This window comes from Vespula vulgaris, chromosome 2 (assembly GCF_905475345.1).
Source record: "Vespula vulgaris chromosome 2, iyVesVulg1.1, whole genome shotgun sequence".
In the NCBI taxonomy this organism is placed as follows: Eukaryota; Metazoa; Arthropoda; class Insecta; order Hymenoptera; family Vespidae; genus Vespula; species Vespula vulgaris.
Genome location: NC_066587.1, coordinates 13,685,068 through 13,698,933, shown reverse-complemented (window position 1 = coordinate 13,698,933; position 13,866 = coordinate 13,685,068). Strand labels below are relative to the sequence as shown.

Genomic DNA, 13,866 nt, shown 5'->3' with positions numbered 1-13,866 from the left:
TTAGTACCCGGATTTATCTGTTAGAGACACACGACGTAACAAAGTACGTACGTGACTCGATTGGGCCCAATATTCTCATTTTCTCTCTCTCTCTCTTTCGCTCTCTCTTATTTTATAGCTACATTACTCTTTTTTCTTGTTAACCTCCTCGCTAACTTCGCCTCGGTATATCGATATACAAAAGACGCTTTAATCCCATCCATCGAAAGTTTTGTCTCGCTTAAAGAGAACGAAATCGGATCTTTCGTCTCACCATATCCGATATACTACGTTCTTTCCATCCCGAGACGAACGATACGTTCGCGCCGCTCGTTTTTCTTATCGGCGTATACAGAGTCCTACGAGAGGAGTAGTTAACGGAAGGAATTTACGGAGCAGAGGTTAGCGAACGACGATACCCGACCGTTTCGATCAAGCCTTCTTTCTTTTTCAAGATTGACCGAAAGGCAGAGTCACTCACGAATTCGTGAGAGATCGACCAACGACGAGGTCAACGTTACCGTCTTTCGATTCTTCGTATCCGAGATAAGGGATCGATCGTAAGATTGATCGAAGAATAAAAAAAATTTCTTATTTTCCTAAAGGTTGACGTAATCGATTAGGTTCCGTCGGCTGGAACGATCGGTTGAAAATAATGATCGAAGCTCTTATCGATCTTACTGCTTCATCGAACGAGTCCAAGTGTCACCAAAAGTAACTGAAAGGATGATTACTCTCACGTAAGACAAAATAATCCTTAGATCCTTTTTCGACTTTCCGTCAATTCCAAAATCATCATCTTCGTTCTAGAGAAGAAGTACGCGATCGAACGTACGTCAAGGAAGCGTGCGTTTCGGTTTAACGCGCGAGACTGATTTTTCTTACCGGTTACGCCGGCGAACACGACGAAAAGCAGCGAAACGAAAAGGGAAGGACGCGCGGCTCGGTATTTCGCGACACTTCTCATCGTGTGTCTCGCTCTCGATTGCAATTATCCACACCCCACGAAGCACATACACATAGAAGCGCGCGAGCGCTTTTCCGAGACAGGCGGATGGATCACTGTCGATCGTTCATATCAACACTTCCGCGTAATCACGTTCATCACAAACGCGTAACGATCCATCGGTTTTTTCAAATGGCACTTTTCACTATCACAATTTTTGTTCTCTTTCTTTCGGTTTTCTTTATCTTTTTATTTGTTTCAATTGCTTACAACTTCTTCGTAAATCGATTTTCCCTCCTCCGCAATTTCTTTCCCCTTCTCGTAAAAACTTATACGAGCTCGTAAATATATCTTAACTGAAATTAATGAGATCGAAAAGATATTGAAAATTTACGCGACGAAGAGAGGAAAAAAGGGGGAGAAGAGAAAAAAGAAAACGGAAAAAAGTCAAGATGGTCTGGTCTCGATCGATGGTTTCCTCACCGACGAAGGAAACGTCGACGATCTTTTTTACGACGGACACCGTCGAGAAAAGCGACGTAACGCGTCGGAGCTTTTCCGGTCGACGTCCGAACGGCTACTGAAGGCTCCCGCCGCAAGCACAGCGAGCTTCCAGTGCGTCGACTCCGTCGTGCAACCCAAAAGCTTCGCTTCTCTCTCTTCCACACACACACCCTCTCTCTCTCTCTCTTCATACCCTATCTCACTCTTCCTCTTGGAACCCTCTCGGCCATTTTAGCGCCGTCGTTGCGATCAGGCGCGCCAGTGCGGGCTGCGCGCGCGAGAGAGCTTTCGCGTCCTAAAGCGAAATGCTGAGGAGGAGTAAGAGGAGAAGAAGGAGAGAGGTGGCGGCTACGGATGGGTGGCTAGACAGGAGGGAGTGATTGATTGGCGCTGAAACTTCGCGACTGATTGAATCTTTTTTACGTTTCAATATCGATATCCCCACATGGGATGTATGGCACGCGGAGAAAAGATTACTGGAGGGGAGTATGTTGAATGTACGATGAAAGCTGGTCATTTGACGATTTTCATCCATTTCTATATATCTATGTAAGTTCTGATCTCGTTTAATAGCAAAGAGAATAAAAATCGAAAGTATGTCGTGTTCCTCTATGCACCCTTCAAACTTTATTTTATTTTATTAAATGTTGCACGTGTTAAACTACTTTCTCGATACGCGTACATTTAGTTCGATCGGAAGACGAGAAAGTAAATGACAAGATAAATAAGGTAGCTCGAGTCTACGATTAAGAATCACTTTAGCGAAGGTCGCACGTTCGTCCTCTCGAAAGCTCGACCGGTACGATGCAAGTGACGCGTGATTCACGAAGAAGCGCGCTAATCACTGTTCTCGTCCATCGAAGACGTATGGGTATCAAGGAGAATTACGGTAATTAAGGTCGAGCCTCACCTAGTTGTTAGAGATACATTAATCAAGAAGTTGGGGCAGATCAAATGTTTTTCGCTTCTCAATATAGGGAATAACGAAGGAGGTTTAGAGTGTGTTCATATATGAAGCTTCCTCTTTTTTCCTAATTTTTTTTCTTAAGATCTACAACGACGAAAATGCATAAGAGAGTTTATTGACTTTGCTTAAACTTTCTCGAGAGTTCAAAAAGATCATCATGGAAACGTCTATCTTGGATCGACGATCTTCTTGGCACATCATCCTCTTTACTTCGCTTTCATTATCTATGGTGAATAGACAAATAAATGCAAATGGCCTCGTCGCAATGCACAAGAAATCTGTCGATCATGGAAATACCTGTACATCAGAGACAGTTAAGTTAATTAAGACCGGATGGATGAATTGAGTTTGAATATCAACTCGATGGTACGGTACCTACAATACACCTACTTACACACGAACCGAACATCGGTGAAACGATCGATGGAAAACGCCGCTTAGGAAATCATCGATAGGCCTCCTATTTCCCGTCTCGTCCATGTTCCGAGACTCGGTGAACGCTAGCGTTCCAGTTTCGCGCGAAATTTCATTGATCTTTGGAAAGCTTGAAGGTGGAAGATTCACCAACGATGCAAAGTATGCTCGCTTTATGAAGCCTCCGAATAACTTGATCGGTTTACGACAAATAAGCAGAAAGGAGGAAGAGTCGATATCGAATCGACCTTAATTCCTTCGTAAGGAAGGGAGACGATTTCCGTCGGCAAAATTTGCTAGGAAGAGAAAGAAAGAGAGAGAGAGAGAGACAGAGAGAGACAGAGATTATACACGTCTGTGCGTAGAAGCGTGACAACGAACGGAGATTTTCGTTAAACGAGTTATAACGCTTACGTTTGCAGACGAAGCTTCAAAGCTGTTATGCAGTGAACGCAAGAGAGGAGAAATGCGATTAAAGGAAAAGTCTCGACTCCGTGATTCACCAGCAAGACGATTGGACCGAGTCGATTTTTCTGCATGAGAAACCGTGAAAGCGGTCGCGATCCCGCTGCGGACAAACACATCGTAGACTCGAACTTCGATTCCAAGCTTCTTACCTGTTCAACGGAGTTTCTGTTTTCCCAAAGATTTTCCACTTTCAGTGACACAGACATCGTGGGCTTCCTGTTGACGCTTGCGAAGCTGGATTTGGCTTTTACGTTGATCGAGATACGCTACGTTAATTCTATCAAATTCTTGAACGTTTAAATTGATTTTCTTCGTGCGATACGTTTCCTTCTGAACGTATCTATCGTATCTTGTATTTATCCTCGTATACGTGCTTACGGTATACACACATATGTATACATAGTACATTTCTACGAAAATCAACAATCCGACCTTCGTGGTAAAATTCACGATAGGAAACCAGAGATAGATTACTCTGTTTATCTGTATCAGTTTGTCGCGTATACGTGATAAGAGATTTGGTTCGGCCAATAGGAATCGTGCGATTGACAAAGAAGGAAACAAAAATAGAAAACAAAACCGCTTGTAACTATCGTTTTATTATTACTCAATGTTGTCAATGTTTTTCTCCCATTAAATAACGCGTTATAGCACGTTCAACGAGATGAGTCAGCAGGAGAACGTAAACAAATACACAAGGACGTGACTAGGTCAGGAGCACATTTAGAATCCTCAGATATCATTACACTTTTCGGGAGAGAAGACGCAACAAGCCTTGGTAATGGTCTACGAAAATTTCACTTCTAAATTCGATAATCCATTATCGTTCGTCAGTCAATAGCTGGAATCTATATTTATCACGATTGTTACGTCTCCTAAGTCGAAAGAGGTAAGTACTTAGTTTTCCTTTTTATTTTTAACTAGAAAGTTATAAGAGTCCGATTTAAGAATCGTCATTTCCTGGCTGTCTTCGAGATAGTTTTTACACAAACACTTGAATTATAACGAACCCGAGTATTTTTAACCGATACTTGCTGAAGATATTGAGTTTTTTCGAAATATAATGAGCGAGCGTAGAAGTATTTTAAAAAGTAGCGAAGAAAGCACGTACGTACGCTAAGAGAATTTACGAGACAAAAAAGAAGAAAAAGAGGAGCGAAAAGAACGATGACTACGTGCTTTCAAGAGAGAAGAATTTCTCTCAACAATCGATACGTGAGTACTGTCATTCAATCGGTGGCAGTACTCACGTAATTGTACTATTCAAAAATGAGAGATTCGTAGATACAAGTATTGATTCGAATACTCCGTTATATAAGCCGATAAGAGTTGGAAAATTATTACGCTTCTATTTATTTATTTTCTGTTTCAACAATATGTGATCCTGTGTATACAGTGTACCTATATACAATGTATCTACGTATTTGCGCACACAGGACAGCTCATTTTGGCTCGTTTTTCGCGAATAGTCGCACAGTTTTCTTGTGGCTTGCGAAGAAACTAGACGCGAAGAAAAGTAGACAGGAGGATTGGGCGAAATAAAGAAAGAAAAATATTCTCGTAGAGATATATCGAACGAGGGTTGGAATAAGGGATGAATAGAGAGGAGAAAAATTTCGGTGGACCCAGATGCGGCGGTCCGATTGAACTTTAACGTCGTTTGCAAGCGTTTTCGCTTGGTCGGTCTGGCACATTCTAACGTTCCATTGCGAAACTGTCGAAACTGTCGAATCACGGACAAAGGGTGTATAATGCGAAAGTTACAAACAGTCGCGAGCGTACAGACGCGCTGTCTCACTAGCGGGCTTCGCGATATGAGTACAGATGGAAGTTCTTGGACCGTATAATATTCTACGTGCGAGTTGTCACTTCGTGACCGCATTTCACTGACTAATGAGTGCTTTCGAAACCATGTTGGCTAGGTACTGTCAGATACACCTTCTCTCTGTTAAGTACCGTTTCTGTAAACCGTTTCTCGATATATTCCATGTACGTATGTAGCTACGTAGATACGTGCTTTGGAAGAGGATAAGAGAGAAAGAGAAGATTAGAAGGGACAAGTTCGCTACGAGGGTCAAAGGGTACTAACAAGGATATCTCGTAAGCTCGATAATGTCTATCTTAATGAAATATTGTGGAAATTTCTACAGAGATCCTATCTTGATAGTTATTTAAAGCATGTAATCATTATATACTCTTACGTACTGCTTCGATGTTATCCCACCGTCATGTTCCACTGTCCGCTTCGTTGTAAAAACAAATTCGATCCTTTGGGATCGATCGGACTGAAATAAAACGCATAATTCGTATCCCTCTGCGATCCTATCGAGTTTCATTAATCTAAAGTTTCTTCTTTTGCAAATGAGGATAAATTATGGTCATTACGATACGGGAAAAAATTAAATACTATTTTTTTAGAAAATACAAGAAGAAAACATTTTGTATATATTTACATGTCGCACCGACACGATGTATACAATATTCTTCTTTCGAAGTCAAAGTTTATTGCGCGTGTCAGTATTTTATGTATGTGTGTATACGTATTTAAATAAACAAGACAAGGTATAGAAAAAGATAGATAGAGTGAGAGAAAAAAAATAGAGAGAGAGAGAGAGAGAAAGAAAGAAAGAGATAGGATAACAAGACAAACGATCGTTTCTCCGTGTAGGTGTATGTGTTTCTATTAAGACAAAATACAATGTATATAGTAAATATAGTAAAAGAAATAACAGGTTTGGACGCAATCGGTTTGGTCCGATACGCGCTGCCTAGAGACTATCGCAAGCTTGATACGAAAATTTATCGGACCGAAACTTTTCTCGATCGAGTACGAAAAATAATGCAGATTGAAAATCTTTTTGCTTTTAGGCCGAAAAAGAAAAAATGTGAACAAGAGAGGATTAAAAAAAAAAAGCTAAGAAAATAGAGATAAACGGGCTATGATGGACTGGCTGGTCGAAACGAGTTTTTGAAAATCACTTGTGGTTTCATTATTGACGATGCGAGAATGTTGGACCGATAAATTTTCGTAATAAGTTTGCAGCATTATACTCTATTTGCATGCGTAATCGGCGGTTTGCACTACTCGTCACGTGCATACAAGTTATCGGGCGATAGTTCGATACCGCTCGTTTAAATCAACCTTCCTACGAATTATCGTGATCGAAGGACGAAATCGATGCACCAAAAACGTATTAAAAGTTCGATATACAAATTAGACCGCGTTTGTTCGTAGATGGCATATTTGTTATATAATAAAGAGAAAAAAAAATAAGAACGAAAAAAAAAGAAATTAACAGTGGACTAGTCGCAGATAATATTAGACTGTGTTATAAACACACTGCCACTTTATACGTATAATGCAATATCAGAAATCATACAAGTTACACCTCGGCGCTACATACTTTTTGTTTTGTAGTAAACGAAAGTCATTGCTTGTACTATTATATCAAGTTTCTTTGTAAAAGTATATAAGTAATGTTAAACTTTCGTAATGTAAAAATATAAAACAAAAAAGAAACTATTCAAATATATAACGTATAAATTTATAATCTTGTACAGCTTATAACGAAACAATAATCATCACTCAATATATATGGATGTTATCATTAAATTTTTTAGTTCGTTAGACCTATTGTTAGATTAAATAATTCATGCTATATTTTGTGAACCGATACTTACCCCATAGTTAACATACAAATCGCTCCTCAAACGCGATCAGCATCGATATCGTTTATATTATTGTGCTTTTTTATTTAAAAAATACATTCACTTCCCATCTCTTACGTAAAACTTGCGTTGAACAATACAAAAATGACAGTCGACGTTGGATCATCTTATATGACGAACGTTCGCGTTTCAAGAAACGAAAAAATAGCTTGCGTTCGTATATAATTTTTTCTATTTGTTCTTCTTTCTTTTTTTTTTTATGAACATCCAACGTGGATCGTCATTGTCGTCATGTCTGTCAGCGACAAACGATTGATTTTACAAAGTTTAATTTTTTTTTCTTTTTTAATCTGTCAAAAGCAACGACGCCTAGCGAATCTCGAAATAAGTAACTACACGATAATCTCACGGATTTCTCAGGAGATGAGGCGGGCACAATGCGCGGTTCTTGCTTACGCTATCTCTAAAAAAGGATATCTTTACAACCTCGGAGTAACAATAAGTGCAGCTTTATGTACAATAGTTCCTACAGCTCTTTTCTCGATTCGTTCGGCCATTAGCCGCGGCGCTTTACAGCTCACCGAAACGTTATCCATAGAAGGCTTTACAACCATGTGTACGGTCAAACCGTCGAATAATTTTGATTATTCTCTTCTCGCAAGAATCCTCTACGATTTGTTATCATCGTCGTCATTGTTGTTGATGGTGATGGTAGTAGCGGCCGATGGTGCAGCGCGACGTAAAGTTCATCCCTTTTGCTTCTGATGTTCCATGTTGAATGAGCCGAAGGTACAACAGGAGAAAACACGCGAATCGTCGAGCGTGAAACAACAATCGTTTGTCGCGGGATCACTCGTCCTATCAAACGTAGTCGCCCCAAATCGTGACGGTCTTCGTGCGGTCGACCGACGCGAGGAAAGTTCCATGTGGATGCCAAGAGACAGCTGTCACAGTTGTCCTGTTTTTAATGTTCACAGACAAAAGAAAAAAAAGCAATGAGAGAAGTAGATCGTTTTCAGTACCTTTGAAACATTCCCATACTTTTTTGCAAGCACGTTACAGGTCGTTAACGCTAATTTTTGAGAGTATCGAATAAACTCAAAGTTTCACGGAAACCCTTTATAAACGATTTCGACGAAACGATTAAATAAACGACGAACGAAGTAGAGTCAACGTCGCGTTACGTCTGACAGAGGATAAAGTGAAAAATTAGATGGGAAACGTGCTTCGACATTGGAGATCAAAGGGTTAACGAAGCGCAGCCAACGCGGAACGGAGCTTCCGCATATCCGGTCGCATAGAGGGACAACGACGACGACGACGAGGAAGACTACCGGATAAAAACACATGCGACATTGGGAAATAGTTTTAACGTATACCTGGATTTTCCCGTTTCTCTCGCCATTAAAACGATAAAGTTTTATTCTCGACTCGATTTTTATTACGGGATAACGTTCAAAAATGGTTAAATATACTATTCCCGTGTATGTAACTGTGTTCCATTTATATATACCTATACAAGTGGCCAATGTTTTGGCATCAAGTGTTCAAAAACGTTTCGCACAAAGTGTACTTCTCTGTTAGGATCAACGATGTCGCAATATTTTTATCGTTTCACGAAACAACGACACTCACGTATGTACTTAAAATGGCAATTATAAAATAGGTTGTAGAGAACAGACTCGAAAATATGAACTCGTTGTATGTTCAGTTAGAAATCGTGGTCGAGAGAGAAAGAGAATGAGAAAGACAAGGAAAGAAAAGAGAGAGAAAGAAAGAAAGAAAGAGAGAGAGAGAGAGACCAGAAAGAAAAAAAAGAAGTTATTTTTCCTGCAAAAGCGTTTCATTTAATATATTACTATAGATCGAGCATCGCAGGGACAATTCGATAAAGAAAGATCTCTTTTGTCCCGCTTGTTTACCACAAAGGGAATCTCTTCGAGAAAGGTTTACGCTCCGACGTGGAAAGTAAATTTGGAATGAAAGGACGCCGGCAATGTTTTAGAAAATAAACTAAAACTCGCGGTAGTACCGTTAGAAACGTTATTACGTGTGCGAATGGAGCGTAAGGAATTAGCCTACGTGCAACGTCATCCACCAAGGGTGACATTAACCGATTTCGCCGAGGCGAATGTAATTCGAGGGTAATTATGAACGGAGATTGTGTTTTCAGGCCATAATGGATCGGACGAATTGCCGTGGCACCGACTAACTGTTACAAAAGATGGTCTCTCTCTCTCTCTCTCTTCTCTTTCTCTCTCTCTCTCTCTCCCTCTTTTCCTCTTTCTATTTCTCTTTCTCGGTTTCTCTAACGAACATTCTAACGCATCGATTTATTTCTATCTGTCGCTTTTCAAATAATTATCGATTGACAGAATACCGCATTGCGATACCCTTCACAAATTATTTCCTTTGGCTTCATTATACATCTTCGTTCCTTCCTCCTCTCTACTTTAACTCGTTCAAGAGACTTAATCTCGACAAGAGGATTAAGCTAATAGTCCGATCCGCTTAAGTGGATTATTCGACGTAACTATACGCGTATACATATGATTCTATATTTCCTAATGCGCTTATATTTTAAACAAATTCGTCTAAAAATTTTCAGAATAACATACATTCTCATTCAATTTATATACATACGGTAACAAATATTTTTTTCCACGATAACATCGTCCCAGATGTTTTATTAACGTACAAATAATATATTTTTCCAATTAGGATTTCAGTTCAATTAAGAAACTTATTTTCATTGTTTTTACATCGGAAACTTTATCGTTTTATGAAAATCATTAATCTGTCATATATTTTCAAATATCAGAGTGAACTTATAATTACATATTACGTTAGAAAATTTAGCACCGACAAATCGAAATAACTCCAATTTTGGTGGTTTTACATCTCTGATACGATGTAACGAGAGCGGAACTTGGAGATGAAACGAGCGGACGATGGAAAATTAAATGCAAATTTGAAACGGTCATTATCGGATGTATTGGTGTTTACCCGAGAGAGAGAGAGTGAGAGAGAGATAGAGAGGGGGGACAGAGAGAGAGAGAGAGAGAGAGAGAAAGAGAAAGAGAGAGAGAGATACAGAGGCAGAGGGGTGGAACCGTTTCGTCGAAGAATCAACGCGCGATTGGGGAAAAAAAAAAACACATTGCAGCGCAATTTCGCGCAGCCAGCATTGCAGTTCGTACGGTGCAAAACGCCTATAAAGCGGGAATTCCCGTAGGTGATTTGTAGGGCGCACAGAATCGTAAAAGGGTCATGGACGGGCATTTCGAAAATTTTCGAAACCACGCCGAGACCGCGAGTGGAACAAGCGTAAAAAGCCTCTGTGTGTGTGCATATATGTGTTTATGTGAAAGAGAAAGAGATAGAGAGACAGACAGAAAGAGAGAGAGAGAGAGAGAGAGAGAGAGAAAGAAGAAAAACTAGAACACTTTTAACCGGAGTTTTTCGAACGATCAGATGGACGAACAAAAAGTATTTGAGCCTCAATAATATCTCTATTGAAAAAGAAAGCAGTATATGCATCCAACTATATTCGGCGTATTTCGAATAAAAACTATGTTGAGATAATAAGAAGATATACGATTCGAATGATCGAATGAAAGTACTCGTCCGTAGATGTGTTTTACGAGTGCGAACGTATGTACCCACGTATATATATATATGTTGTTATAAAGAGAAAAAAAAATAGCGACTGTGTAAGGTGTATGAAAGAGAGAGAGAGAGAGAGAGAGAGAGAGAGAGAGAGAGAGAGAGAGAAGAAGAAAGAGGGAGAAAGAAAGACGGAAAACCGAAAGAAAAAGCCCTATGAAAGCTCGTCGTCGTCGACGTCGCGACGAGCACCACCCGTCGTGAGTACGGCGACCTCAGTCGTCGGCATCCTCGTCGTCGACGATATTTCTAGAAGCGACGGGAGCCTGTTTCTCTTAGGAAGGGATACCTTTTGCGAGTAGTAGCTACCTATGTGATGTATATTGCCAGCGTGATAAAGGAGACCTATCCGTTCTTACCGAAGTAGCGTGGAAATAAGCTTTCCCGAACGACGTTTTCCCTCCCACTTCTGTGCTTTCTTTCTTTCTAGTTTCTTTTCTTTCTATTTCTCTTTATTTTACTTTCTCTCTCTCTCTTTCTCTCTCTCTCGGTCGACTTTTCAAGTTTTTCCTTTTGACTTTTACCAAAACTACCACATGAGAAGTAACAGAGAAGAGAAAGGCAAGAAGTAAAGAGAGAGAGAGAGAGAGAGAGAGAGAGAGAGAGAGATATGGAAAAAGAGAAAGATAGATAGAGATAGGGAGAGAGGGAGAAAGAGGAAAAAGAAGAGGATAGAGTACGCATGCCTTTGAAATGCGCTACGTGAAAGCATTTTCGTCGTCTGTCGTTCTTGCAAATGACGGAGTTAACGTATAAACGGCAACGCGGAGGTTGAAACCTTGTCAAGCAGGTAGAAGGGAAAAAGGGAAAAGGGGAAAAGGATACGAAAGAGCGGAACCTCGTCGTCGTAAGCGAAGAGGAAAAGAGATAGAAAGAGATAGAGATAGATAGAGAAAAGGACAGATAGAGAGAGAGAGAGAGAGAGAGAGAGAGAGAGAAAGAGAGTGGAAAAGAACGACGCGGGATTTTAGATCTTAGCCAGGAGCTATGGATTATGCGGAGCGTGAGTATTGCGAAGGACGAAGAGGGTGGATGAGAGCGGAAGAGAAGAGGAAGGATACCGAGAGCTTGCGGATAGACCACTTAAAGGATGGAAAAGACGGGATAAGTACTGTTACGCTTCTCTCTTTCGTCGAGAGAAGAAGAAGAAGAAGAAGAAGAAGAAGAAGAAGAAGAAGACGAAGAAGAAGAAGCGAGTCTCGCATTTACTCGCCAACCTACCGAGGATAATTAAAACGATTATTCTTCACGGTTGCCGAGTACCAAGGCATGACCTCTTTTCCTAATATTCTTTCGATAAGACAAGGAACTTTGTTCGTGGATTCTTTTGTTATTAACCTTAGATATAAGTATTCGAATAAATTAAAAATCATATCGATCTACTTCCAAGATATTGTTATTAAATTTGATGGTACGCGTGCGAGTGTCTATCTAGGTAGGAGCAATCGTTTAACATTCTACGAGCTAGTTTGATTTTTCTTATCGAACATTTTATCGAGATAAATGTCAAGGACATTTGAATTGAAAAATTTGAACGAAGGAGGGAGCTGACCGGAGTGACTGGAGACTATACGATGATACATTTCCGACTAATGTATTCTTTATCATGGTCCGTATATCCTACGCGATACGTCAGGAGAAATGATGAGTGCCACCTGTTGACATGTTCGACACGGTTGTCGCGTCTAGACGATAAATCGGCGAATTCGAGAAACGAGAAGGAGGTACGGGAACTCTTAAGGTACATAAGTAATGCGGAACATAATCGTTCGTAACGTACAAGACACTACGTGAACATTTTGTGGGAGAAAGCTTTGTCGTTTCGTTGAGAAGAACTATCAATACTACGAATCGTCAAGCACGGAATCCGTTCTCTGAAATAGATCGTTCGTCTTTCTAAGAGTTAAAACAAATGAATTTTTAAATTCTCCATCGCCTGCTCCGATTATGTTCGAGGATCTCTAAATCAGAATTGGATCACGAACGTTTAGTTATACTATCTCTCCCTTAGCGGAAACCATCGATCATACCTGCTAACTACTTTCCAACATTTTCAAACCGGAAACCAATTAATCGTTCATACGGTAGAACAAGTAAGTATCCTACCACCACTTGTCTGTTCAGATTCAAATATTCCCATATCCAATCGCGTATGTCTATTCGTCACCGTCTGTTACCGTAAAGCCTATCGTTCTATGCACTATCGCAAGAAAGAGAGAGAGAAAGAGAGACAGAGATAAGAGAGAAGTAACCGGTCAGCAAGTCGTCGACGACGACGATCGTTTCAACGCGTCCATGGACGTCACGGAAACGAGACGTCGAAGCGATCTTTCTTACGAAAGACGACGAGCGATCACGCGAATATCCTCCTAGCGTTGACAATCGTGGATTTCTGCTTATCGATCTCCATTCCTCTTCCTCTTCCTCTCTCTTTCTATCTTCTCTCGTAGCCGCGAGCGAAGTGCATTCGAATGCATGTCGTACGACGAACAGTGGCGCCTAATGGGGCGCTCATTGACGTATATCGCGTCGGTTCTATAACGCGACAGGAGGACGGTGCTGGAGAAGGATAAAGCTTCGTGCACGATGCATCGAGAGAGAGAGAGAAAAATAGGGAGAGAGAGAGAGAGAGATGGAACGACAATACGAACGATGATTAGATCGACGTCATTCACGCGGCAAATGATGCGGGACGTCAGAGCCCAAGGAGAGAATTGGCTCGGCCATCCTGGATGAAGAAGATGTTTCTCCTGATCATTTTCTTTCTATAATAATATCGATTTATCGATATCTGAGAACCGTGATTTACTCTTAGACATTTTTTGTATATTTCTTTTTATAGGAATAAGAAGTCCTTCACGGTTCGTTCAGAATCACGATCGATTATTACAAAATCACGAAAATCACTTTGAGAAAATCTTCGTGATAATCAAATCGCCCAGTAAGAAGAGAAAATAGCTACGAAGTCTTCGTTAAAGTAAGCAAGAAGTCCTCGGAATCGCGAGGTTGCGTGGCACAAATGATCGCTAGAACGTGCCGGTGGACTATCGAAAAAGTTTCTTGTCTAATGGCTTTACGCGTAAAAAAGTTACATCGTGTACGATCTCTCTGGATGATATCGCGTAGTTTTAGCAAGATCATTGTTTGCGTTCTTCCATCGATATTACGGCGAAGGATTGCTACACCTTGATCTTCACGATCGAACGCGATTGTTTTTAATGGAGGAGGTAACGTAAGTTACATCAAGGTAATA

The 13,866-nt window shown here is 40.5% G+C and overlaps 2 protein-coding genes across 3 annotated transcripts in view; both read right to left on the bottom strand.

Moving 5' to 3' along the window:
* LOC127062050 (uncharacterized) overlaps nucleotides 1-1,547 on the bottom strand; it is a 30,894-nt gene extending 29,347 nt beyond the window's left edge. Inside the window, exons 1-2 of one of the 2 annotated variants that reach the window (XM_050989661.1) lie at nucleotides 1,409-1,547; nucleotides 865-1,281 (exon numbers count right to left, since the gene is read on the bottom strand). In XM_050989661.1, coding sequence (XP_050845618.1) covers nucleotides 865-946 — 82 coding nt within the window. In that variant the 5' untranslated portion in view covers nucleotides 947-1,281; nucleotides 1,409-1,547. Of the gene's footprint in view, nucleotides 1-864 lie in introns of both variants that reach the window. The other variant, XM_050989660.1, reaches the window with a different exon arrangement.
* A 4,386-nt stretch (nucleotides 1,548-5,933) lies between these two features.
* Nucleotides 5,934-13,866, bottom strand: part of LOC127062034 (autophagy-related protein 16) — a 332,953-nt gene continuing 325,020 nt past the window's right edge. Inside the window, exon 13 of the mRNA XM_050989608.1 lies at nucleotides 5,934-7,905. Within this exon, the coding sequence (XP_050845565.1) occupies nucleotides 7,809-7,905 (97 nt within the window). The 3' untranslated portion in view covers nucleotides 5,934-7,808. The remainder of the gene's footprint in view (nucleotides 7,906-13,866) is intronic.